Source organism: Calypte anna, chromosome 2 (genome assembly GCF_003957555.1).
Source record: "Calypte anna isolate BGI_N300 chromosome 2, bCalAnn1_v1.p, whole genome shotgun sequence".
NCBI classification, from domain to species: Eukaryota; Metazoa; Chordata; class Aves; order Apodiformes; family Trochilidae; genus Calypte; species Calypte anna.
Genome location: NC_044245.1, coordinates 90,327,854 through 90,354,175, shown reverse-complemented (window position 1 = coordinate 90,354,175; position 26,322 = coordinate 90,327,854). Strand labels below are relative to the sequence as shown.

The following is a 26,322-nucleotide window of genomic DNA, read 5'->3' as shown; positions in this document are numbered from 1 at the left end:
AATGTTTAGGTTAGTACTTATTATTTTTAACATAACATATGAGGGGATAAGGATCTTTAAAAATGGGCAACAACAGAACTGCTACTCCACAGCTGCACTGCAACTGACATGTTTGCATTGGGAAAATACCCTAATTTAAATGAGGAAAAAAAAAAAGTTTTACAACTAATTCATTGGCTATCTTCCACAGGAGAACATTAAAGCTATGCTGCCTCTATCTGAAGAGAAAAATTCACCTTTGGGACCACATCTGCATGTAGCTTGAAGAATGAGTGCTTCATTTCAGAATGCTCAAGAGCTCTTTTCTTTCTACCCGTAACAGCTGCTAAGGGCCTGCACATATGCAGTTAATTTATCCTGGATAACTCTGGACAGCAGAAGAATAAATAATGCAGAGGGCAGGACACATGCCACAGATATTTTGAAATGCACAAAAGAACATGTTACAGAGATACCCCACTGCTGGTTTATGACACCCCCCCCCCCCCCCAAAAAAAAAAGGGGGGGGGATTAATATTCCACAAGGAATATTAACCATGCCAACTTCAGGCTGAGTCCCACAAAAATACACAAGCAAGTATTCCAGACTGGTCCTAAAAATAATATTAACACATTCACATGGTGCAGTGCTCTTGAAGTAGTAGTACATATCAGACACACTGGCTCTGCCATTTCCCAGCTCCATGTAGTGTGCTTGCTGCTCTCAACACAGAGGACTGCTGTAACTAAAATTGTTACAAATATCCTCAGCAAGGTATTAGGGCTGTGTATTGGCTTAGATTAAAATTATGTTTAATAGTTATGTTATACTAATAGCATGTACATATTTGCATCAGTTTGGCAGATTCTGCTAGCCTATGTTGGCAGGAAAAAAAAAGGGGCTCTCTTCCCTGCAATTATACATTCTTAACCAAAGCAGTTTTAAATGTCATTCAAAGGTAATTCCTGAGAGGCTTATACACTCACTGAGCTCCCTTCACTAATTAACGGATCATTAGTAGGAAAGAACCCCTAACTGCTCACCCCCTGCACCACATACTGTCTTAATTACCTTTGCCAGTCAACCAATTTGTCTTCTAGTCAGTCTGTCCAAAATCCCAAGAGAAGTGACTCAATAGGGAGAAAAAAAAATATTTTCATATAAACATCAATGAAAATCCATGACTTTTATGACTGGCAAAGAATTAGGGGCTAAGTGTTCCCAGCAAGATTTAAGATAGGGGATTTCAATAATCTATGAAGTGATAGACAGTGACTAAAAGAACAAAAAGCTCTCTTTGGTATTACCAATGTGTTACCTTTGTGAAGCTTTTGAGAAAGTTAATTATATCATCACTTCATAATCACTACAGCTATATGATATAGCAAAACACCATCACAGCTGTTGTTTTCTTTTTCAAGACCCTTGAACAGGCACCTATTTCTCGCCTTTCAAAATACTTCTTGCAGAGTTCCTAATGAACAAGTTCTCTCCATGTTTATGCCCAACTGCCACATGAACCTACTTGGAGACAAAATGTAACCTTTACTGTCAGTTATCTTACAACAGAGATGAGATTGCCTTTCTTCTTCCCACTTCTTTTCACAAATCTATAAAAATAAACCCCAAAAGCCTGACATCCTTACAGACTTTTTTTTTTCTATGCATCTCAGTGATAAGCGCACTAAAACCAAGCAAGAATCACGGATACCAAGCAAGACAGGAGACATGCTGCCTGCAAAAACTATGCCAAGGAACAAGGTTATTTACTATACTCGGTTTCTAGGGCTCTACCTTATGCTCAGGGCCCAGTTTCCCTGAAAATTTAGGATACTAAGTTGCAGTGATTAAAGACTTCAATGCCTTAGACAAGTATCTCATTTGAAACTAAACAAATCTCTACTTGAAATCTCTCTCTGGGTTAGCATAACCTTAATTTTGGTCCCAAAGTAAAGCAGCTGGGAGACTCCAGAACTCCAGGTACTCTGCTTCTTCCAGGAAAAATGACACTGAGATCTCCAGTGTTTCATTTCATTGCCACTGTTGATGAAACTTTCAGATGTATCTCACTAAAGATTGTCTCTCAGCAACTCCCATCTATCATCTACTATGATACTTACTTTTAACAGAAAAATTTACCTTGCATAACCTTGTAAAAAGTGACAAGAACTAAAGACACTCAGGTCTTAATTCAGTCCATTCACAGAACACGGCTCTGAAAGCCAAAAGGGCCCACGGGAGCCTGTTAATGTTCAAAAAAAGAGAGAGAGTACAAATAGGACGTAAGAAAACAAATACTTGGTAGGAACTTCAAAATATTGGTTGAGCAGGCAGCATGAAATTAGAAAATCCAGCTCAGCTAGAGTTGAAACTAGAGAGGGATGTTCAGGGTAACACAGAAGGTTAGCTGGCAACAAAAAGTAGACTGAGGAAACTGTAGGCCTGCTGCTCAAGTAGCAGGGGACATAGTGACAAAGGTCATGGAAGAGGCTTAGATACTCAATGTCACCTTTTTCTTGTTTTCTACGGATGAGGTTTGAGCCTAGTAGTAGGGAAGAGAAGCATTACCTACATAAGTGGAAGGCAAAGTCAGAAAGCTCTTAAGCAAGCTGGACATATACAGAGCCACAGAACCAGCCAACAAAAATGCATTTTCCTGGGTCCCCATTTGTCTCCATAGACAAATTTTCCTTCCAGAAGCCACAAACGTCCAGCGTGGATTTAGAGTAAATAAATCAATCTATTTTCTGTAATGAAGGAAGAGTACTACAGTACTGTCTGCCTTGACTTGAGCAAGCTTCCAACACAGCACCTCAAAGTACCCTTAGACCTAAAATCAGTGATACATGAACTGAATAAGTGAACTATAAAGTGAGTGACACAGCAGCTGGACTGCTGGGCTCAAAGGGCTGTAACCAAATATACCATGTCCAACTAATCTCTAATGGAGTTTCTCCAGATCAATACTGGATGTTAGGTTTATCTCTACTCATGACCAGAATGACGAAACCGAGTGGCCTCTCAGCAGAATTCCTGAGTGTACTGGAGGAAGTGGCTTATATATTAGAAGGGAGATCTGCTATTCAGAGACCTTAACTTGCTGCAGAAATGGCCTGACAGAAACCTCATGAAGTTCAACAAAGGCAAAGTCCTGTATCTCTGGAATATCCCCATACAGGCTTGAGCCAACCAGACAGAAAACAGCTTTGCAGAAAAGGTCTTGGGGGACAAGTTGAACAGGAGTCAGCAGCATGCCCTTGCAGCAAAGGCAACTGCATACTGGGCTGCATTTGCAAAACTCCAGCCAGCAGGCCAAGGGAAGCAATTACTCCCTTTCATTTGGCACTTGTGGGACACCTGAAGGATACTGTCCAGCTTTGCAATTGCCTGTAAAAGACAGACACTATCATATGGGAATGAAGACCAGCAGATGGCTACAAAGATGTACTGTGGCTGGAGAACAGAGCTTCTGGTATAGAAGCTGGGTATAGAAGGAAAGGCTGAGACAAATGCATTTGTTTAGCCTCAGGAAGTCATTACTGCTGTTAGCAACAACCTAGCTGGAGGTTATAGAGAAAGCAGAGCCAGCCTCTTCTCAGAGATGCATAGGGACAGGACAAAAGGCAATGGACACAAGCTGCAGCTCCAAATAAATTTTTCAGATAGAACTTTTGAAAAGACTTTGATCAAACACTAAAACAAGTACCCAAAGACGTTGTAAAATTTCCTTGTATTCAAATCTCAACTGGGAAAAACCCCGAGCAACCCTAAGTTAGTCTTGCATTAAGAAGGGGGTATGACCAGATGACCTTTAGAGGTCCCCTCCAATTTAAATAATCAAACTTCCAGTGGCAATAAAAAAACAAAACTCTACAACTTGATCCTATCACATAAATACAGTGATACTCAAAATACTCCTGTTCATCAAAACTTTCTTGCTAAAGCCAAACTAATGTAGATCAAGAAACAAGGGGAAAGAATAAACTCAAAGCATTTACTACACTAAAAAAAAGATAAACAGATTTACTATGTTTGCCAGAAACCTTGTGCTTCATATACAATCACTTGGGAACCGGTTATTTGCTGAAGGTATGTACAGAGCACTTGCTTTTATCATAGAATCATAGAATTGGCTGGGTTGGAAGGGACCTCAGAGATCATCAAGTCCAACCCTTCGTCCACTACCTCTGCAGTTACCAGACCATGGCACTGAGTGCCATAATCAGTCTTTTTTTAAATATCTCCAGGGATGGAGAATCCACTACTTCCCTGAGCAGCCCATCCCAATGCCTGATCACTCTCTCTGTAAAGAAATTCTTTCTAATGTCCAACCTAAACCTCCCCTGGCACAACTTGAGACTGTGCCCTCTTGTCTTGCTGAGAGTTGCCTGGGAAAAAAGATGTTCTGCCCCCACTGCTTTCACTTTCTCAATGGTTCATGGTTTAAGACAGACCACTGAACTTTGCATTTTACTTAGTGTCATTGCAGCCAACAAGAGAACATCAACGTCCTACCAGCTACAGGAAGAGCAGACCTGGTGGATCGCTATCAGATTGAGGAAAAGGTGAATGTGCTCACATGTGAAGGAAGATCCAGATCTGGATCCTTCCTGCAAGAAACAGATATTCACATGGAGGGCACAGTACTTGTACTGTGCACATATTTTAATGGCATGACTGGCCTTAACAGCATTAGCAGTTGTTAAGGGCTTATTAGTGGGGTAGCCAATTTCTCAGTAATGGAATACATGAAAAAAGGCAAAATTATGGAACTCCTTGCAATATATCTTGTCAAATTTTACATGGCACTTTTTGTTATTCCAAGAGCATAATTTAAGGATTTAAGGGTCCTACACCTGATTTGGAGAAATACAGCATCCTGATCTGGCAGTGAAAAAAAGTATTCTGAGTTAGTATAGACAGCAACAGTGTAAGTTGTTTACACTAACCCTGAGTTACTGTTAGTTAACTGAGTCAGTGTTAGTATAGCAACAGTTTTACAGAATAACCCTTAACAATGTAAAATGAAATACCTGAGAGCCAGTAAATTGAAATAATTGAAGTTAACCAAACTTCTAAAACCTCAGAATTATTAACTTTTAACAATGAGATTATACAAGCAATTAACATTAATAACAGTTTTGAAAATTACTTATGTTTCTACCAGCGGTCAGCATGCTCCTGAGAAATGAAGACACAAGAGGGTGGAAAGAAGTGCAGAAAACCCAAAGAAATCTGATCTCCCTTCCTTTCCTAATTCTCTACCATGCAGCTGCCCTTCCTTGCTTCTCAGGGAGCTTTTTCCAGTTTCTCCAGTTTGGAAGAAAATGTTACTCAGGCTCCCACATCAACACCCAAATTGTTTCTGCTTAAATTCCCCCCAAAAAAGATTTCTCTAAATCACTGAGAACTCACTCACAAAAAGGGGTGTGGGAAGTGTGGTGGGGGAGAAGAGACAAAAAAAGGTACTGCTAATGCAACCAAAACCACTCCATTATTGAAGTACCTACAGTTGAGAATATCTCCTGGACCTTGGAGACCTTTTGAAGAAGCCCTGACATAAAATTCGCAGTGTATTTGTAGACTTATTTTTTTGTGAAACAACTTCCTCCCTTCAAGCAATCAAAATATCTGGAAACTATTCAAGTGAGTCTTAGAAAAGTGCCTGTGAGGTGAACAATTGGCCTTCCTGAATAGCAGCACATAATCCTTAAGTCTTTCAAAAGAAATGTGTTTGATTAATACACAGGGGATAACTGCTGAGCATCTATAATAACAACCAGTGGTAATTCTGTTTTCCCAAGAAAGCAGCATGAGGACCAGTCTCTTGCTTAAGAAAGCTGTCCTGCCAAAAAATCCCAAAGCCTATTATGGAGAACAGTAAGGATAGAAAAATAAAATGAAGGAGTGTGTGACCACAGAGTTGTTCAGCTGCCAGCAACATAATCTGTGACATCCCACCATCAGTAACTGATTTAGATATTTTTTCCAGTGTTGTCTGAGTCTTCTGTTGGAAGAATCAATTCTGTTTGTCCTTTCTTCCCTCCTGAACACTCCAAACAGGAAACTTGCCCATGACACAGCACAGCAAGAAGAACACAATTCTTCTTCATAGTATGAGTATAAGCTTTTCTTACTCATCCCTGCACCCCAATCTAGGGAAAGGTGCTCAGCTAACCATTATTTCACTCTTTAGAGGGCATGACAGATGATGGACAAGTCAGAACTCCCATGCTATTCTTTCAGGGAAAACTTTTCATTGTATAAGGCTTGATGGCCAAAGTTTGCTTGTAACTACAATATTTGACTAATGCTCAAAATCAGAATATTACATTTTGAGCAGTATTTCTGAGTATAAGATTTGTGACTACAAAAAGAGAAAGGCAAATGCACAAAACTGATTACATAAAATGTACAGAGAGTTAGTCTCCTTGGGCAACTTTATACAGCATTTAACACCATGTTAAAAGACATGTTTTTATTTCATTTTACTTTCACTATTTGGCTACTTTGTATCATATTAACAGGACATGAAAGGCAGTGACTAAACAAAACGTTCTACAATATTTTTTCTAATTAAAAATTTAATAGGAAATTCAAAAGTTCATTGTGTAGTGCTTCTTCTAAGTTAATGCTCCTAACAGCTGCAGTTGCATTCCTATATAAGTAGTATTTTGAAAGCTTCTAAAAGCATAAAACATCATTGTGCAGGACCAGCTCTAACACTAAATATTGTCTGGCAATGATAAACTGCATCAACTTACAGGGAAGAGCATACCGAGTGGAGTTACTGAATCATAAAGAGAACATGCATCAGGCTTCCTCAATAACACCAGATGAAGAGAAACAACTACTGATTAAAAAGCCAGGTAAGCTTTAAGACTCAGAAAACACTCCAACATCCCATATTCTCAGAATATGATGATAAATACACCCTTACAAAGGTGTTACCAAATATCTTAAGAATTTAGATGTTCTCAGCTTGTCCATGATACCTTTCTGAACAAGCTACAAAGAATGGATAGAGTGGTGGTGTTTTGAAACTTAATAAATCTCCACAGGCTGAAATGCAGGAATTGGGAGATCCTTTTACAGGTGTTTGAGGGAGAGAAAAAAGTCAAAAAGAACAACAAAAAAAAAAAAAAAAAAAAAAAAAAAAAAAAAAAAAAAACTCACAGAGAACTTCCCCCTTCATTTCCCTCACTATCAGTTGGTGGTCACATCAGTTCCTCAGGAACATTTTGCATGAGCCTCTCAGCAAAGTACTCAGCAATATGACACACATCTCTCGTACATATGCAGAAGGAGCATGTGAAATGGAGTGTCTTGCTCTAGAATTTTCTTTCTAAGTGAAGTATACACGTCTGCAAGTAGAGGCAAACATACAGAATGATTGGCTAGAGCAAAGAACCACACCTTTCCTTACAGAAGAATGTGATGAGCCACTGTCCTGTCAGCATCTATTCCATTGTCTTGGATTCATCTTAAAAGGTTGGTCCTACCCACTATTAAGCAACGTACCAACACAGCAGAAGCATCCTAATCTGTGGGCAAAAAGGGCCACCTGACAAATATATGCATCTCTTATTCCAGTCTTGCAATCACCTCTACAGTCTACACTGTGTGCTGCTTGCCCTTCCATTCAGCTTCAGTACTGCAGAGACAGGGGTCATGCCAGCCCACACTTCCCCAGTCCTCTCTCTGGGCCCAATTTGTCTCCTAGAAGCCCAGTACAGTGCTAGCATGTGAGGCTGAACATCTGGACACAGCTATGTATCATCATATTCTGTTCTACCAATAAGATCACTTATCCACAAAACGTCAGCTCTTATGCTCAGAGAGGTTCTTGCTAGATGGCTGAGCCTTTGGATACCCAAAAATCTTACCAACCAAAACCACGGTTATGTTGCTAGTCTTAAGTATTCTTTGCTGTCAGTAACAACAAAGTCATTAGAACCATAAACCCCAGGCTAGTAGACACTCTCAGGTTCTCCAAATGCCACAAGAAAACAGACGCCATACTTTTTAAGTTTTTTTCAGTTATTTTTAAAAAAAAAGGATCTCTTCCACTCCCATTCTGCTGAGGACAAGTCTTCCAAAACTCTTAATCAGTCTACTAAAAGCAACAATTCATTGGTTTGGTCCAAGTATGTAACTAGGCACCTTACAACCCTGGGACATACCTGGTATGATGCTACAGAATTACATAAATAACCTTTTTAAAAAAACAAACCAACTCTGACCTGTATTCTTCTCAAGGTTTTGTTATATAGAAATTGGTTTAAATGACCCATACACAAAGAAACAGGAACTAAAACACGAGCCAATTTCAGATCTTAGCAATTTCCTATTCTGTAGTTGGCACACATAGATCTTACTGATGCACATTAAATTTGCATTGATCAACAGTACCATGAAGAAAGAAAAATGCTTTCACTAACTCACATCTACTTTCTCAAACCTGTACTTGCCCATTTAAATGGTAATGTAAAGGGTACACAATCTTTGTTTTTGCTCATTGAAGCCTCTACTCGTTGAAGTGAGCCAATGGGTCACTTGATGGTAAAACAATAATGAAAACCAATCTAGTGCATAAGCAACATTGTTTTAATGGACAGGTCTGACTGGAAAATACTAGGTTCTTCACTTTCTTCTCTCATATAGTGAGCTAGTACACTATAACTAGCCATCTACACATAAACGTTTATGTTTTTTCAAACCCTATCTACCACGTATATTTACAAACCCTTAAAACTACGGCAAATATTATAATAATCAGAGTTTATCCAGGTAGAAGCACACATTTAAAAGGGATAACACATACTCATTCCATTTATAAGGTACTTGCCTTCATGTTCCTAAATAATTCATTCATTAGTAGCTCTATTACTGCCTACTTCCCTTTGGATCCCCAAAGCTCTATCTACCTTTACCTCCAATTATCCTGTCATTTTCCGGTGAACGTTATTTTCCAAAATGTTTAAAATAGATTGATTAAGCACATCAGTATCTTAAGGCCAAATCCTATTAAACTTATTCACACAAGTCCCCTTTAGCTCTGCAAGTCACTTATGCTATCAAAGACCCAGGATCTGGGCTAATACAATTCTGGAAAACTAAGAATCACTACACCAGCCTATATGGAATAAAAAAATAAATAAAAACGAAGAAGATAAAATATAACACAGACAAATTATCTCCACAAACCACACACACCAGTGATTGGGTCTCAGTGTGTGCAAAGGCAGAAGGTGGCTTAGGTCAGACACATAATGCCAGCCTACAAAAAAACCCAGATGCTGTAGTGTGACAATTAAAGACGAATGTGACGACGGTGCGAGACAGCTCAGGAACTTTTCCCAGCTTCGGAAGCTCGGACCGGGTTACTTCGCTGCAGAGCTGCCCACAGAACAGGCAGCCCCCGTGGGGAGGGGGGAACTCGGCTGAAGAACCCGCTCAGAACCCTCAGCTGCAGGGCGGCTGCGCTGAAGCAGGGGCGGCAGGCGGGCTCCGGAGCGGCACCGTTCAGGCCGTTCCCTCCCGGCAGCCGCGGCTCCCGGGCCTGCTCCCTCCCCTCACTTTCCCTTTTCGGTTCACGAAGAGGGGAGGTGCGACGCCGACCTCCTCCGCGGAGCCACCAGGACCAGGCCCCGCTGCCCGCCAGGCCAACGCCCGGGCCCCGCCGCGGCTCCCGAGCTCCGGAGCCCAAGCCCAACCCCGCCCCATCGCCGGCCCGTTCCGGGTCCGCAGCCTATCAGCCTCGGCCACAACACCGGCCTCCGCCAACCGGGACCTCTCCCGCACCCGCCGCTCGCCTCCCTTCCCCTCCCCCGCCGAGCAGGTGTCGGTGGAGCGGCCCCGGCCTCCGACGGGGCGAGGGGCGGCACCGCGAAGGACCCGGGGGAGCCCCCAGCCGGGCTCAGGCACGTCCCCGGAGCGCACAGGCGGGGCGAGCGGGAGGACGCGGGCAGCCGGGCGGGAAGAGCCCCCGGGGCCACGCCGCCCAGCCCCAAGCCGGCACTCCGCACGGCGGGGAAGGGAAGGGCTGCGGGGAGCCGTTCGCTCACCAGGAGGAGTAGGAGGAGGCATCCAGGGTCAGGCAGGAGCGGGAAGATGGCGGGTCTCATGGTAGATGGGGCGCCCGGGATGGGGGAGAAGCGCGGCTCCCACTCTCCGCCGCGGCGGCTCCTGACTTCCCCCGTCGCCAGGAAACACCCGGACAAGTTCCACCGCGGGGCCCCACAGCTCCCCGCCCCTCACTTCCGTGTGCCCGGGGCACGCCGGGAAACGTAGTCCCCACCTCCTCCACCGGCAGGGAAGGGGAAGAGGAAGGGAAAGGAGAGAAGAAGGCGGCGAAAGGCACCGGATCGCCGAAGCGATCCCAGAAGGCCCCGGTGCTGCCCGTACGCCTGAGTCCCGGCCCCGCCCGGCCACTGAGGGGTGGGTGGGGTCTGGTGTGGGCGCAATGAGGAGGCGGGAGGGGTGGAGGTGAGTTACGGGGCGCAGAGGCGGCGAAGGGAGGGGAAGGAGGACGGGAGGGAGGTGGCTGTCGCCGCCCGGGTGACACAGGGTTAACCCTTTCCGCCGTGCCGACGGGGTTGTGTCGGACCGGGGCTATCGTGATGGGGTCCCGGCAGGAGTGCGGTGGGGGGGTGGGGGTATCCCTTCCATTCCTCGGCACCGGCCCTCGGTGAGGCGGGCGGCGAGCCGGTTCTTCGGGTCGCCGGGCGGGCTGGGCAGAACCCCGGCGTCGCCTGAGGGGAGTTGTCCACGTTGCGTTTGGCATGGCTTGGGGACCCGCCTTGGCCCTGCAGCCGCCGGGACTCGGGGAGCGGCCCCGGCTGCCGGGAAAAGGGGGAGAGGAGAGGGGGATTGAGGCCTTCTGGGGGACAGGGAGGCAGCTCCTGCTCGCCGAGCGGTGTGAGGGGGCTGAGCGGCTCGGTGGGAGGGTGGGGGAATTTTAGCTTGGCAAGAGGGGAGAAGGGGAACGACATCGCTCTTTCTGGGTCCCTTGGCGCTTCGACGGGGTTGAGCTGTTTTCCCTACTTCCTGAGTTCGAACTACTGAGGAGGATGAATACCTAAAATTCAGTTCTTCGTGCTCGTCTGGCCAAACTTCGGTCCTTACGGTGTATCGACGCTCTGAGACCTTGCAGAGCTGCCTCAGAAAGGTCGTGGAAAGCTCCACTTCCACGTTTCCAGTGTGTACACAAGCAAAAAGAATGAAATGGGGCATAACGCCATTTAAAAGAAAATCCTTTACATCAGCTTTTTGCAAGTCAAGCCCAATTTGGCTTCAGATGAAGCCTGACAGGCTCAAGAGTTTATGGTGACCCTGCAAAAATCATTTGGTTTGTCAGTTTCATGTGCTGAAAACACCAATATACATGCAGATACAAATAATATCTTTTTGTAGTCTGAAACTGCTACCCAACGTTTTTGTCTACCTTAAGAACCCGTGCTCCTCACTCTGTAGAATTAATGTCTTCTGAATTCATTCACATTTGAAAAATACCTCATATTTTTTCACAGCAGCTTGTTCCTCACTTGGAAACCTTAGCAGCAGAATTTGCTACACTGATCTTGTTTAAGTATTAGCAATCTTGGTTTTTGGTTTTGGTTTTGTTTTTTTTTTTTTCTAAATAGGAAAACAATGTCATTCTGATGACATAATGCAAAGTAGACTTAAAAGAGCTTGGTATGAACTCTCACATACTTTGAAGAACTCTTGGTGTCAGTATGACTGTCCCTTTGTGTCAAGTGACTTGACAAGGCTCATCTTTTTCTATGTGTTAGCTTGAAGAAGAAAAAGTGAATTATTTACTTGATTCCAGTAATCCAATGCATACATACTACAGATAATGTCAATTATGCAGCTCCTAAGCAGGTCTTGTCATTATATCTTTATAATTTTTAATTCATATTTTCAATTATGGAACTTTCCTTTTACAATTCTCAATATTTCAGAATTTCTCTGATGCAGAACTGTCTCAGTGGGGTTAAGATACTGTACTGAGAATTGCTGTGGAGATAACTGTTTCCTTCTCTCACCTGTGTGGTTACCGACACTTTATGCAGATGTGGCTTTTGTTTTCATCTGGAAATTATGACCATCTTTAATTATTAATTCTCACCTGTATGCAGTTTTATCTAGTTGATAAAATGCTTCTAGTGCTTTACTAAGTTATCCAGCACTTACTGAATTTTACGCTGCTGCCCCTTGATGTGTTATAGTTTATTTGTTTATGGAAGAGTAAAATGTAAATAAAATGGATGAAAATATGTCAGTGATAACTTTGAGAAATAAAACAAGTATCTGAAAATTCCAACACGTGTAACATTCCAATGGTGCATATAGGTCCATTTAACAATGTAGAGTCTTCATCTATCCAGAAGATGGAGGGAAAGTGTAGCTTTGGATGAAATATATCGATTCTATGTCCTAAAAAGTAGAAAAAGCAGTTTTGTTGGAGGAGAACAGGATACTTGGGAAGCAGAATATGGTGCAAGTATTTTGAAAGATGTGGATATTTGTTATCCTCCTTAGTAGGAGACAATTATTGCAGTTAGTACTGGGAATGTTTCAAGGGCTGTTACATTAAAACTGGAGCAATTGTGCCCTGTGTCTTAAAGTGTATTTGGGCTTGTCTGGGCTTGCATAAGCTCTGTCCACCTTGTGTTGTCCTGTATCCATCTGCAGTTTCCTTGGCTTTTTTAAGCACCGAGGCAAATTGAGCTTTCCTGGAATTTGTTAGGGTGTATTATGTCACCATTAACCTATCTTACATGCCTCAAAGTGGAAGTGTTGTTAACCTCCTGCCACATTAGACTCTTTGAACTCTCTTCTGTTCTCTGCTCCTCCCAGTCAACAAAGCTATCAATTCATTAATGACAAGAGTTCTAATTATGGGAAGGATCACCTACTTCTGTGGTAAAACAAGCATATAAAATTGTTTTCTGCCACACTCAGTGAGGATGGAAGCATTCCTGACTTCCAGCATCATCACTGTCATGTTATTCTGATGTTCACAGAAGAAAAGAGCGATACAGTAGGATCATGTTGTTCCATAGGTTTCATATAATTGCAGATGGCTTCAGAACTATTAGTGAGAAAAAATACTTTTGCAAAGCTATGCAAGGGGCTCCTGCTCATGCTTCTGCATCAGCATTCTCAGCAGAGTGCAGCAGTGGTGGTGTAGAAGCAAGTAACTCTTGTCCTCTGGTAACTGCTCTCTTCAGGCAGATAAAAATGTCACACATGCTTGGTGCTGGCAAGCTGGTTGTTGGGTACACAACTAGGGTGATTTCTGAAATAATTTTATAGGAGTCTGTCACATTCCACCTAGACAATGTCCTCCTTTATCAGGATGGCTACTGAATGAGGGGCTCCCTTTGCAAGGACAGTGTTCTGCTTGTCAGGATAGATACAGCACAAGGGACTCTTCATGTGAGAACAGTGTTCAGATGGCTTATTGAATGAGGACCCCACCTGAACACAATGCCCATTGTTTTCAGGGTGTCTGTTTTGAGACAATTATTGATTTCAGGACTCTATAGAGGTCCTGAAGAGGAGTAGGTTTGAGGAAACTACTTGCTTTATCAAAATGTGGTGAACCATTGCATGTTTCTATAATGCATGTTCTTTAAGGAGTGATTAAGTTAGGCAGTACCATGCTTACTCCTGGTTCCGAAGTGACTGAGGAACAGCAGAAGGATATCCATAGTAGCATTCCAGTAGTGAGGAGTTCTAGTATGTGATACATATCCAGGAAACTGGCATCTCATGCATTCCTAAACACACCATTACTACTTTCTGTGTTGGAGGGTAAGGTGTTGGATTTCTTAGGACATGGTGAAGCCATTTTCATATCTTGTGAAAATTCGTTTAGACAGACTTCAGGAAAGGATGATATGGTTAACCATTGGAAGAAGAGACATATCATGTGCTTGGCTATCTGAGGACAAGATGGAGAAGTAGCAATTTAGACACTAGTGTGTTAAAAGCTTAGCAGTTATCATGTGGTACGCTTTAGACGATGAGTTTTACCTGAGTGTTTTCATGTAGAGTGATTGCAGCATATTGATGTGGTGTTGATCAGGTTTGCACAACCACATGGTTCGGTGTTTGTGCTTATTCCAGGGATGTGGTACGACCTGATACCGTGATTGTGTGCAGGTGTTCTTTGCGTAACTGATTAGATTTGACATGCAGCTTCCTGTATTAATTTTGTTAGCAGCTCTCCAAGGAAGTTTGGAGCTTGTGAAGAATAGTCTGCAATTACATTACAGTATTAAGTTGTGTTTGATTTTTTTTTTTTTCCAGATAAAGGCCTTTACCTTTATTACTTCATGCTTAGTATTTACTGTACAAATTTTCACATTATTTTATATAGAAAGTAGTGGTTTTTTGGTATTTTAATAACATTTCCCTCAGTGTTGATATGTATCCACCTGCAATTATCTTAATAATGAGATGCTGTGTAACAATATAGGAAAGTTATAGAACAAATAAACCAAAGATGGTTGAAAATAACAATTGAAGCAAAATAACTTCCTCTTGCAGTTTTCCAAGTGTACTATGTTGTAAATGCAGGTCATGAAAAAGGAGTGTATTTAAATTAAGACGGAAGATGAGGTGAAAAATTCCCAGAATTCAATAGACAGAAGATACCTTCTCTTTTTTTCCCATGATGTATACATTTATTGTTTGCTCACCTCAGTTTGTTTTCAATTTCAAATGTGAAGTGTGGTAAGAACTGAAAGTAGAAGTTCAAACGTTTGATACCTCTGGAGAAAATCAAAAAGTTTTCAAGCATTCAGGTCTTTTTGCGTTTTTAAAATAGTGTGTGGACCTGAGCTGATTTTGAAGCAGTGGTAGTTCAGCAAAGGTGGCAGTTTCTAAGAGGGCTCAGGGAGCAACTGTAATGGTGGATGTGATTCAGGAAAGACATAGAGCAAAAGTAAGAGAATGCCATTATGGCACTGCATAAATCAAGGTTTTGCCTGTATCTTGAATAACTAGTGGATGTTTTTTTCTATCTCAAAAGGATTACAACACGATGTCCAAAAAAGGGAAACTAAAATGGTCATGCATACAGAAAAGCTGCTGCCTGGTTAACAGCTAAGCAAGATACAACTCTCAGATAGAGGAAGATAAACTTGGGGAGGATATGTTACTGATAGATAAGTAATACTGATAGAATTGTTTGCTTCTAAGGCAAGGATTAAGTGCCCTCAGATGGCAAGAGCCAGGACAAGATAGATGAAAATGGTTTGCCCATACAGTGTTTGGTTGTGGTGCAGAACTCCTTCTCAGTGGATAATGTGGATGCTTTTAAGTTTACATAATTTTAAGAGAAAACTGGACATGGTTATAGTAGAGAAATTTATAGTAGAGAGATTTAAAGGTGAGCGAAAAATAGCAGAATTTGCAGAGTACTACATACACAGAAGCCAAATCCACTTCAGGAAGTGGATATAATATTATATAGTGGAAATAATTATAGGTTGGAAGAGAGTGACAGAATCATGGAATCACCAAATGGCTAGGGTTCAAAGGGACATCTTCAACTTGATGAGGTTGGTCAGAGCACATCCAACTTGACCTTGAATATTTCCAGGGATGGGGCTTCTACCATCTCCCTGGGCAACCTGTTCCAATATTTCACCATTTCTCCCCCGTATCTACTCTAAATCTACCTTCCTTTAGTTTTGTCTTGTCCTGTTGTAACAGGCTCTGCTAAAAAGTTGGTCCCCATTGTTCTTATAGGATCCTTTTAAGTACTGAAAGGCTGCTGTAAGGTCTGCTGTAAGCAGATACCCAGTACTGGAGGAGTATATTAAGTTGATGCTTGGCAACAAACTCCATAGGTTCCTAAATTGAAACATACATGCCAACATTCTGAAGGGTTCCTTGTAATTGTAGATAAGCATTGTCCTATTTTCAGACTTTTGTAAAGCTTATCAACTAAAATTTTTGTTGAAAGTAATGTAGTTATAGTGTATATATGTACAAATCCTCTTAATGTAGGCTTTTTCTGGTTGAATCTTGGCTGCAGATAGATTTTAATCTGCAAAATAAAAAATGCATTTTTTCTTTCCTGTTTTTAACAGAACGGTTTATTCTCTTTAGCATTGTTTGAGACATTTTAACAACTCATTGTAAAATTAATTATATTTTACTGCTTTTTTTTTTTTTTCCCTAGAACTCCAGTCCTACAGAAAATGATGGTGGTACAGATCTGACCTATGGTAATACTGTGAAAGAGTTATGAATATTTCAGCAAACTGCCTCTTCAGTGGTTCCTCGTTAGCATCTGAAGTGCATGCTGCTGCTGTTAATGGAGATAAGAGCACCCTCCAGAAGCTAATAGCAGGTAAATGTTTTCACTGTAGATGCATTTTGGTTAGTTCAGAGCTGAAGCTTTTTTTTGATTTTGACTTACTGGTCTGATCTTTGACATGTGTTTTAATTTCTTAATTATCTGCCTTTCTAGAATAAATATAGTCCTGAAAATAAGACTTTATTTTTCTTACTTTTTATTATCAGTTGCCTTTGTTTAGTACTTCTGTGTGAAACAAGGTAAAAGATATTGGTAAATAATACAATCAGAAAAGTTACTCAAGAGTCCTGTTACCAGGATTCTGAGACTCTGGTGAAGTGCTTCGGACTGAAATATTTTGGCTCCAAATCCTTACTTTTTAAATCATTGCTTTTTTTGGAAATTTGATAAGCCTGTTTTTTTTATCGATGATTCATTATAATTAATGAAGTATTTGCACAGCATAGTATTTGGGAACAAAATGAGCCATCCCTATTTGCTATTTTGGTTCTGATACACTAACAGTGTTTCTCAAGACAAATTAATAATAATAAGGAGAGAATCTGGTCCTATTGAAGCTAACAAAAAAATTCCCAACAATAAAAAGCCTATGATTTTGTCTTGCCTCTCTGTTTAAGAACTCTTTGGCATTCCAGGTTCTGTATTCCAAAAGCAACCCTATATACATATGGAAGGCTGTGGTATGATAGGTGAATACCTTGATTTGCAGAGTTTCTGATTAAATACAATCACAGCTGATGATGTAGAAATTTTATTTGCTCAGCCTTTTTTGAAAATCTCATTGCTGGAACTTGGTGAGGGTGAAGGACTGTGAGATGATAAGACAGTCTATATTTATGGCATTGACAGTCAGTTTTAATGGGTGTAAAGGATTTAATGGTAATCACATCAAACCAATACTTAAGTTTTTTAATGTATCTTTTGCTGACCTGTGTTAAAGACAAGATAGTAAGATGTGTGGATCTGTTGTCTAAGCTGTATAAATCAGACTTCTTTACAAGGTATATCTAATTTTCTCCAAAGATCATTATAAGTTATTTCACTCAAATACAAGAAAAGTTTGAGGGAAATGACTTTACAGAAGCTTCACTAATTGAAACAATTTTTTATGGGTTTATAACTTTATTTTGTCTTTTGATGGCTCAAGCATACACTGGTTGCTTTTATTGTTGTATGTTCCCTCTTCTGTAGAAAAAAAATCTTGAACAATATACAAGCAGTTGATACACATGTGCTTCTCAAAATCTGTGGGATGGAACTACAGAATAGCTTTAATGATAGGCTCATGAGCCAACAATCAGAACAACAATGAGGATTTGCTGTCTTCACTATGTTTTTGGTAATCTCACAGTCAAAATATGGATTTTGATATCAGGAAAGAACAAAAACTTATGTGTTGCTTGTACATCTTGTCAAATATACCACATACTAGCCATTAGAACTGCATATGGAAATCACTGTTCTTTTAACTGCAATCATGCAGCAGCATAATAAAACCTCTCTGTGTTATTTTTACGTGGGAGAGAAAACTGCATAATCCTTGCAGCCCTTACTGTAATGGCAAAATATGGCTTTTTTACTTTGTCATATTTTGACAGGATATGACACAGACCTTACTTTTGCCAGAACAGGACCAAAAAAAAAGTATTACCTAGCAGAAGAAGAATGCATCAGAGTAATATTTTTAGCTGTTTTCCAGGCACTGCTGAAAGCATAATTTGCTGTCAGAAGTAAATTGAGCAATTGGTGTTATTCACTGCACTTAGCAGCAGCATCTGATTCAGGACAGGACTTCAGCTTTATGCATGTCTTTGCTGGATTGCTCAACAACACTCTCCTAACCCAGCCAAGCTTTACATCTTGATTATATGGCTGGTGGCATATCCAGAAACATAATGTTTCTCTTCCTTCTCCTTCTGGAGAGGTTTTTTTTTACTGCAAAATTAATTATTAAAATCATAGAATCATAGAATTGGCTGGGATGGAAGGGACCTCAGAGATCATCGAGTCCAACCCTTGAACCTTGCTAGACCCTTGCCTTGCTAGACCATGGCACTGAGTGCCACATCCAGTCTCTTTTTAAACATCTCCAGGGACAGAGAATCCACTACTTCCCTGGGCAGCCCATTCCAATGCTTGATCACTCTCTCTGTAAAGAAGTTATTTCTAACATCCAACCTAAACCTCTCCTGGCACAACTTGAGACCATGCCCTCTTGTCTTGCTGAGAGTTGCCTGGGAAAAGAGACCAACCCCTGCCTGGCTACACCCTCCTTTCAGGGAGTTGTAGAGAGTGATGAGGTCTCCCCTGAGCCTCCTCTTCTCCAGGCTGAACAGCCCCAGCTCCCTCAGCCTCTCCTCATAGGGTCTGTGCTCGAGTCCCTTCACCAGCCTAGTTGCCCTCCTTTGGACCTGCTCCAGGACCTCGATATCCTTCCTGAACTGAGAGGCCCAGAACTGGACACAGTACTCGAGGTGTGGCCTCACCAGGGCTGAGTACAGGGGCAGAATCACTTCCCTGGACCTGCTGGCCATGCTGTTCCTGATCCAGGCCAGGATGCCATTGGCCTTCTTGGCCACCTGGGCACACTGCTGGCTCATGTTCAGCTTCCTGTCAATCCAGACTCCCAGGTCCCTTTCTGCCTGGCTGCTCTCAGCCACTCTGTCCCCAGCCTGGGCACATGGTAGCGCTGCATGGGGTTGTTGTGGCCAAAGTGCCACAATCATTTTTTTCAGTTTTTTCTCTACTCAGTTGTTAATATAGGAAGGGCCTAGATTCTGGTTAAACAGACTGTTAGAGCAGCCCTTGAGTGATCATAGTATCACAGAATGCCAGGTTGGAAGGGACCTCAAGCATCACCTGTTCCAGCCCCTCTTATATTATTGTTTATGTCAAATGTCTCAGCACCACGTTGAGCTGAGACTTAAAACTTCCCAAAATGGGGGAGTTCACCACTTCTCCTGGGAGACCATTCCAATGTCTGACTGTCCTCATCTGTGGCTTGATGGAGCGTGTGTGACTGTATACAAACACATACTTTGTATTTTCATGTAGTTCCTGTGTATGGATGCATGTGTAATCTGCCACACAATTTTAAAGGAGCTTAAAGCATTTAATAAAAGAAAAAGTTTAGGAAGGTCATAGGGAAGTGAGCATGGCTAAATGGCAGTGTACCAGTGGGTATTAAAAGCAAGAAGGTATTTTTCAAAACACGTAGCCTGTGTCTGAAAAAGGAAGATGAAGGTCTGTAGATGAGCAGATGACTTTTTATTTATTAATTTGTAAGAGGAATAAAAATTAGCTGTAAAACTAGTGGATTGTCAAGGTGAAGAGGCAGTCAGAAAAGACAAGTCTGTGGGTGAAGAGCAAAATATTTTTCTATATTTACATTCACAGGAGAGTCTGGAAACTTTCCTAAACTTTTTTTTTTTTTTTTTTTTTTTTAAGAGAACAGAGTTTTCTAAATCACAATTACTAAGCAAGAGGTGTTACAGAATGAATCATGAAAACATTGTAGTATTCACTCAACAGTTTAAATAGAACTCAGAAAATAGGTGAGCAAGCAAATGATTGTTCTAGTTGGCAATGTATTACTTGAAAGTGTTTTTTATGAGAGGCTTGGTTGGTGGGAAACAAATTTTAATCCTTGATACTCGTCATGATTCACATTTAATCTGCTAGGCCATTCTGCTAGGTCAATCAGTAGAAATTATAAGCCTACATTTACTGGATATAACATGTTGATGGAGAGTGAAAATTTTATTTGTAAAGGAGAAGCATGATTCTGTTGGAGTTCTTTTAGAGCTTCAACAATCATGCAAATAAGGGAATATTTAAAAAGAAAAATTAACTTATCTGTCAGAATTCAGTGTTCAGTGTTCCTTGAATAACTGTAAATGATTTTGCTACATGGGAGATGTATCTAGAGTTGGGATGAGTAGGATAGATGATAGCCATAAATTTATAGGTGGTAGCTGTTACGTAGTGACATAACAGAAATACAAAACTGTGTAGCAGAGGATGCATTCTGGTTCAGGATTGGGTTTTATTTGGCTGAGAATAGTAATAAAATATTATGATTTATTATGTGATCTCAGACACCTTATTTAGATGAATTGCTGTCTTACTAACTGAATCAGCTCCAAAAGGCTTGAGAAGTATTTTATAGTACTTTCAATATTGTAAGGTGCCATGAAATAAAGAATGTTATTGATGCAATATTGACTTCTTTATGTGTTTTAAATAAACATTGATGTGAGTAGGCGTCAAAGCTTGTTTTAGTCACAGAGTTCTCAGGTTACAAAAGGAACATTTGCTTTGCTTGCTGTTGATATTTTTAAAAGTAATTTTTGTATCCAAGACCTGTATGACTATTTAAAAATTATGAATAATTATGCTGCTGCAGACTGTTACTGATGTTAGGTATATTTGTGGAACTAGTGTCTTCTGAATGTGCTTTTTTCTGTAAATATATTTTGAAATGCCCCATAAATGTCAGTAAAATGAGGTAAAAAGTAGTAACTTTGGATTTATCTTATACTTTGTCTTCATTCACTCTTTTTCATAAGGAATTACTACTCTCAATCAAAATACCTTTTTAGTAAGGCTTTACTACTCTAAGGTACTCATAGACTTGATTGTTTCATGTCCTTTTAAATTTTTTTTTTAAGGAAACTCTGAGCTGAAAGATAAAGAGGACCAGTTTGGAAGAACTCCACTGATGTACTGTGTATTGGCTGACAGGCTGGACTGTGCAGAGGCATTGCTGAAGGCTGGAGCTGATGTTAACAGAGCTGATCGTAGCCGAAGAACTGCTCTCCATCTTGCTGCACAAAAGGTAATCACCTTAAAAGTGCTGTGCCACGGTATGAGCTTGAGGCATTTACAAAAGATTATAAAGATTTCCATGTATTGAGTAAGTGTGTTCTAATTAGCTACAGTAGGTTACAGTTGAGTTGAAATAGGCTAGCTCATCTGTTTGGTTACATGCTGCAACGTTCTGATGAAATATTTCAGTCATCATCAGAACTTTGTCTCTAGGGCACCACAGTTATCTTCATATTTCTGAGTTACCAGCTTATTATGAATGTTGTTTCAAGGACAGATCTTTTATAAATGTAACAATGTCAGAGACTTAAAAAATTTCTGTAAGGTACTTTACTTGCCTGGTGTTAATACAGGCTTTAGATTTTATGACCTGTTAGGCCCATGAGCATTTTAATCTTATTAAAAAAAATTAATCTTAAAAATTACACTTCCCCCAGGCTTTAAAATTCATCTTAGCATATTAAAACAATATCAAGTCTTGTTTAAATGTCTGTTTGACCGTTCATATGGTGGATATTTCTACTGAAGCTATTCAAGGCAAGAGATACTTTGCCTTGGCATAGTATACGTTCACTGCAAGTGCTCTCCTCTTTCTTTATGTCTTGTTGCAATCTCAAAAGGGCAGACTGTACCATGTAGTACTTGGACCATCTAAGATGTGTTTTCATACAACACTGCAGCTGGAAGAAAAAGGTTCTATCTTTACCTCATGCTATTTTAGCAGAAGATTTTGTGCATTCACACACTTCTTGTGTAATGTACTGGATAGATGTGATTCACTCCAGAGCCACGTAAACTGCTTGTGCCATCATAGTGCTGGGGTGGCAAAAAGCAGTCAGGAGACAGCCCTTGTAGCTCCTTTGCATTTGGCTGACTGCTTGGCTGTCCTGTAAAACTGCATTCTGTGCCTTCAGAGCAATTACTATTTATGGCACCTTAGAAAATCAACATTTCATGTGTGTAAAATTTTGCCTTCAGTCTGCCACTTTTGGTTTATGTTCTCCTCTAATATAAGGGCTAATTGTATTTTTTTTTCAAAATAATAAATAAATAAGTAAATATATTCCTCAGTAACCAGTACTGAAAGCTGACTTTCAGACAGGAGAAGAAAAATACTGTGAGATAACCCTTTTCCAAAGTTTCATTGTCAGTGTTGCTTAATTGTGAATCTCTGTTTACCAGGGCCACTTGATGGTTTTTTTTGTGTTCTAGCTTGTGAGCCAGTCAGTCAACGTCCTGCACTTCTTCAAGACAGGTTTACCTGACTTTCTAACTCTCCATACGTTTGTAGTCATAGCATGACAGTGCTTGGAGATCTCATATTCCTAAATTGCTCTTAAGTTGCATCCCAATTTTCACTCTTTTTTAGTTAAAATTAATACACAGACCTTCACATTAAACCGGTGAAGAGGCAAGAAAGTGAAGACACTTTTCCACACATCTTCTCAGCTAAAGGAGGTGGATGTAAAATGTAGTTAGGTTTCTTGAGTGGGAACCTTCCTCTCTTAAGTACTAGATATTTTGTAGCCATTTTTTGCTGTTTCTTGGGAAAGCTTTTTGGACCACTTTACTCATCAGGTCACAGCAGACATCTTGCGGGCTAGAGTTTCTTGCCAGGATATTTGAGTCTCTTTAGGTTATCATTCTACAGGTTTCCTTTACATGTCCCTTTACAGGTGTTACTCTGGAACTGTCTTGCAGTTGAATTGACAAGAAAAATGGTTAGTGCTGTATTTGAGAGCTGCAGAACTGTCTCAGAAGAAAAGAGCTTGTGAAAAAATACTCTCCTAATGCCAAACAGAAAGAATGATTTTGCCATCCTGGGTAGAAGGAAGTTGAATGACTTCCTGTGTGTGTTTAGGTTCAAGATGGTGACTCTCCCATTCATAAGCCTGATTATTGAAAGAAAAAAATGGTTTTATTCTCTGCACGATGCTTTTTTTCCATTTGTGTCAGAGAATCCTGCAATGCTATCTTCCCTCAGTATCAGCTAAAACTACAGCTGGTGTATGGTTTTCCTTTGATTTTTTTTTCTCCAGCATCAAATAACTGCTAAATGGTGTTCATAGAAGTGCCTGCTTACCTGAGATACAGCTATTCCTGGTTTTCTGTCAGGAGACTTCAGTGATAAAAAGGGACTGCCAGCTCATGTCTTTCAGCCCTAGTAAAATACCTTGAACCTTCGGGGGTTTTTTTAATTCCTGTTATAGAACAAACATTCAGAAATGTAATGTAGCCTTGACTTCAGTCATAAATCATCAGGATTAAGTAAAATTAATTATGACTCTAATTGCCTTTCTTCTCTAGGATGGATATCTGGTTTGATAGGAGTTAAATGAACAGCTGTAACATCATTGCATTAGCACTTTCATAACTAGCTTCTGACTACACCCATGTGATTTACAAACCTGGCTGTAATTGATGAGTGTGTCTGTAGGTACACAAATGTACATATCAGGTCTCTATTTTATTTTTAACTTCAATTTCTGCAAGGTTTATACTTCCAGCTGTTGCCAGCAGAATAACAAGCAGCTTTTGCTCCTGTTATGTTTGTTACTACGGTTTTTTATAAGAGTTTTATTTTGTAAAAGCATTTCTTCCAGTCCTTCAAAATGCTAACACACACATGCAGGGTTGAAAATACAAATTCCTATTTGCCGGTAGTTCAGTTCAGTTCTTCCTGTATTACAGGTAAAGATGACAGCATTACCCATATGGTCATATAAACCAGGATCTGATGTGATGGAGAGTCTCACCAGTAGTTCCTTAATCCTTTCCTAATGACACCTCTGACTGGTTTTTGAGTAGTTAACTGCATTACTTGCAGTTGTGTAGGTGGCTCCTCACAGGTATTCTGGTGAACTCAAGTGCTTATACTTGCTGTCTCACAAGTGTCCTAGAAGCCATCTAGCAGAACTGTGGGTTGTCAAAATAGCTCTGTTTTGCTTTGGATATCTATAAATAGTACCAAAATTGCTGCACTTGATGTAAATGCTGCTCGGTCTCTTGTCAAAAATATGTCTGATAGCATAGCTGGGAAGACTGACCCAATGCTTTTTGAGAACAACTGGTTATACTTTGATATTATAACTTTTGATGAGTGGTTGCTTAATGTTACCACTTAAGTTCTTAAAATCTTTCATTTGGTGGAAGACATCCTTTGTATTACAGCTTTTAAGCTACATGCATCTGTCAGTCTAAAAATAGATTGATGGGATGAGACAATGGAATGAGAATAATCTCATGTAACTGTAGAAGTTTACATTGCAGACACGTACATCTGAGCTAATAATCTTGATCACTTTTAAAGTTTATGGACTTGAGGGTGCAGTTCATTCACTCTAAAGTATAGATGAGTACCTTAGGACACACTAAAAAACTGATGTAATTTTTGATGTTATGGCAAATTGTGACAAATCTCATTCAAGGCGTATGTGTTTTATCAAGTCATTTTTTTTCAAATATTCACAATGTGTTCTTCTGTAGCATCTGTCTTTTCTTCATCAGTGTTATGTGGCAGGAGACCACATAAATTAAGTTACTTGATTTTTCTTGTTGTTTTTTTTCTGTGTTACTATAAAGGCAGAATGTTTTGGTCTCTTAGTAAATGGACAGGTGTCCCAAGCAATTTTGAAAGGATGCATAGCCCAAAAAAAAAAAAAGAAAAAAAAAAGGAGAGGTCAAGCTTTTAACTTCAGAAAATTTAAATTAAAAAAAAAACAACAGAAAAAAAAAGACCTAGAAAAGCTAAGCCCGCCAGAAAATTATACCAGTTATTTCTGGAGTGGACCCGTGAAGATTTCCATAGGAGTTCCAGAAAACACTTGTGACTTTATGAACGTGGATGTGATTTACTCGGAGCTGAAGCAGTGACTGATTGCAACAGAAGTAAAATCAGTAACGTAATTTGCCAGTGATTTCACACTGAGGAATTGTATTACTGTGTGGGTGAAGATTGTTTAAGCTGCTGGAACTTATATTATTATGAAATAAACATGCTATGGAGACAGGAGTGAGTACTGGGATTGCAGTTTAACTACAGGCATTCATTTTCACTTGTAAGCATTTTGGTAGCAATTTGCTTCTCGTCTTAAATTGCAACTTGCTTAAACACCCACATGTGATACTTCTGAATGGAAGTACTTCTGCTTAGACAGATAGCCTGTATATGATTTTGTTTGGTTTTTTAATCTTTCATTAAGTAATTCCAGTTTAATATAAGAAAACAAGCAAACAAACAAAACAGGACTGCTTCTTTCAGAATTTTTCACACCGGATGCTCACTTATTAGCAGTCTGTTTACTCTGGGGAAGTAACAATCTTTATGAATTCCCCAAGCACAGCCTTTTGTGTTAACAAGGCTAGAAAAAAATTCAATAGTTTTATTGTTGGATGCTAATTATACGCACTTAAAATAATCTATCAGGATGCTTAACTGTCAGGAGGGTATTAATTTTGGTTTCAGGAAGCTTAATACAACTCCAGTGGGAAAGTGTGGCTTTCATTATCCGGGATCATTAAATATTCTGTAGGTTATACTATTCTTTGCTGACACAGTTATTGATAAATAACAGTACCTCCAGGATGCAGTTAGGAATTCTGTGAGGCAATGTTTTAATGATCTTTAATTGTAACTTTTCTTAAACAAAGAGGAAAAAGTGTAAAAAAAACCTATAGTGTTATTTCTCTTTTCTTGTCCAAGTAAAAATTGTATTGAAAGCTCCTAAGTAAAATTTGCTTGGGAGCAAGCTTATGTGTCTTTTCCCCACTACCTTTTCCAAGATGTATTTCCTAGAGCTCTAGTCTCTCAAATTATTCTTAAGGCATTATTTGAGCAGCCTAAAAAGGACATTGGACTTTTAACTTTTTTTCTCAGTCTGTATAATGAAAAAAAATAATTACGGTGCCTTTCAGAGATTATGTTGGTCAATTAAGGTTCTTTTTTTCCTAGGCTGGTAGTCTGTTCTGATGTTACCTCTTGAATGAGAGCTTATAATAAGGAATATTAATTCTGTTCATATGGATATTCTGTTCATTCATTCAGAATTCATTCTGTTCATATGAAGTATGAATGAACTTTAGATTCATTCTGTCATATTTTCATTTGAACATATAATTTAAATAAATTTGAAAAATCTGAACAAACTAAGGTGTGAAAGAGGAACTTTGGTTA

The 26,322-nt window shown here is 40.1% G+C and overlaps 2 protein-coding genes across 2 annotated transcripts in view; one reads left to right on the top strand and one right to left on the bottom strand.

The window, feature by feature from the left end:
* ERP44 (endoplasmic reticulum protein 44) overlaps positions 1 to 10,224 on the bottom strand; it is a 48,882-nt gene extending 38,658 nt beyond the window's left edge. The window contains exon 1 of the mRNA XM_030446395.1: positions 10,048 to 10,224. Within this exon, the coding sequence (XP_030302255.1) occupies positions 10,048 to 10,107 (60 nt within the window). The 5' untranslated portion in view covers positions 10,108 to 10,224. The remainder of the gene's footprint in view (positions 1 to 10,047) is intronic.
* A 92-nt stretch (positions 10,225 to 10,316) lies between these two features.
* INVS (inversin) overlaps positions 10,317 to 26,322 on the top strand; it is an 87,227-nt gene continuing 71,221 nt past the window's right edge. The window contains exons 1-3 of the mRNA XM_030446394.1: positions 10,317 to 10,468; positions 16,185 to 16,355; positions 20,993 to 21,159. Coding sequence (XP_030302254.1) covers positions 16,250 to 16,355; positions 20,993 to 21,159 — 273 coding nt within the window. The 5' untranslated portion in view covers positions 10,317 to 10,468; positions 16,185 to 16,249. The remainder of the gene's footprint in view (positions 10,469 to 16,184; positions 16,356 to 20,992; positions 21,160 to 26,322) is intronic.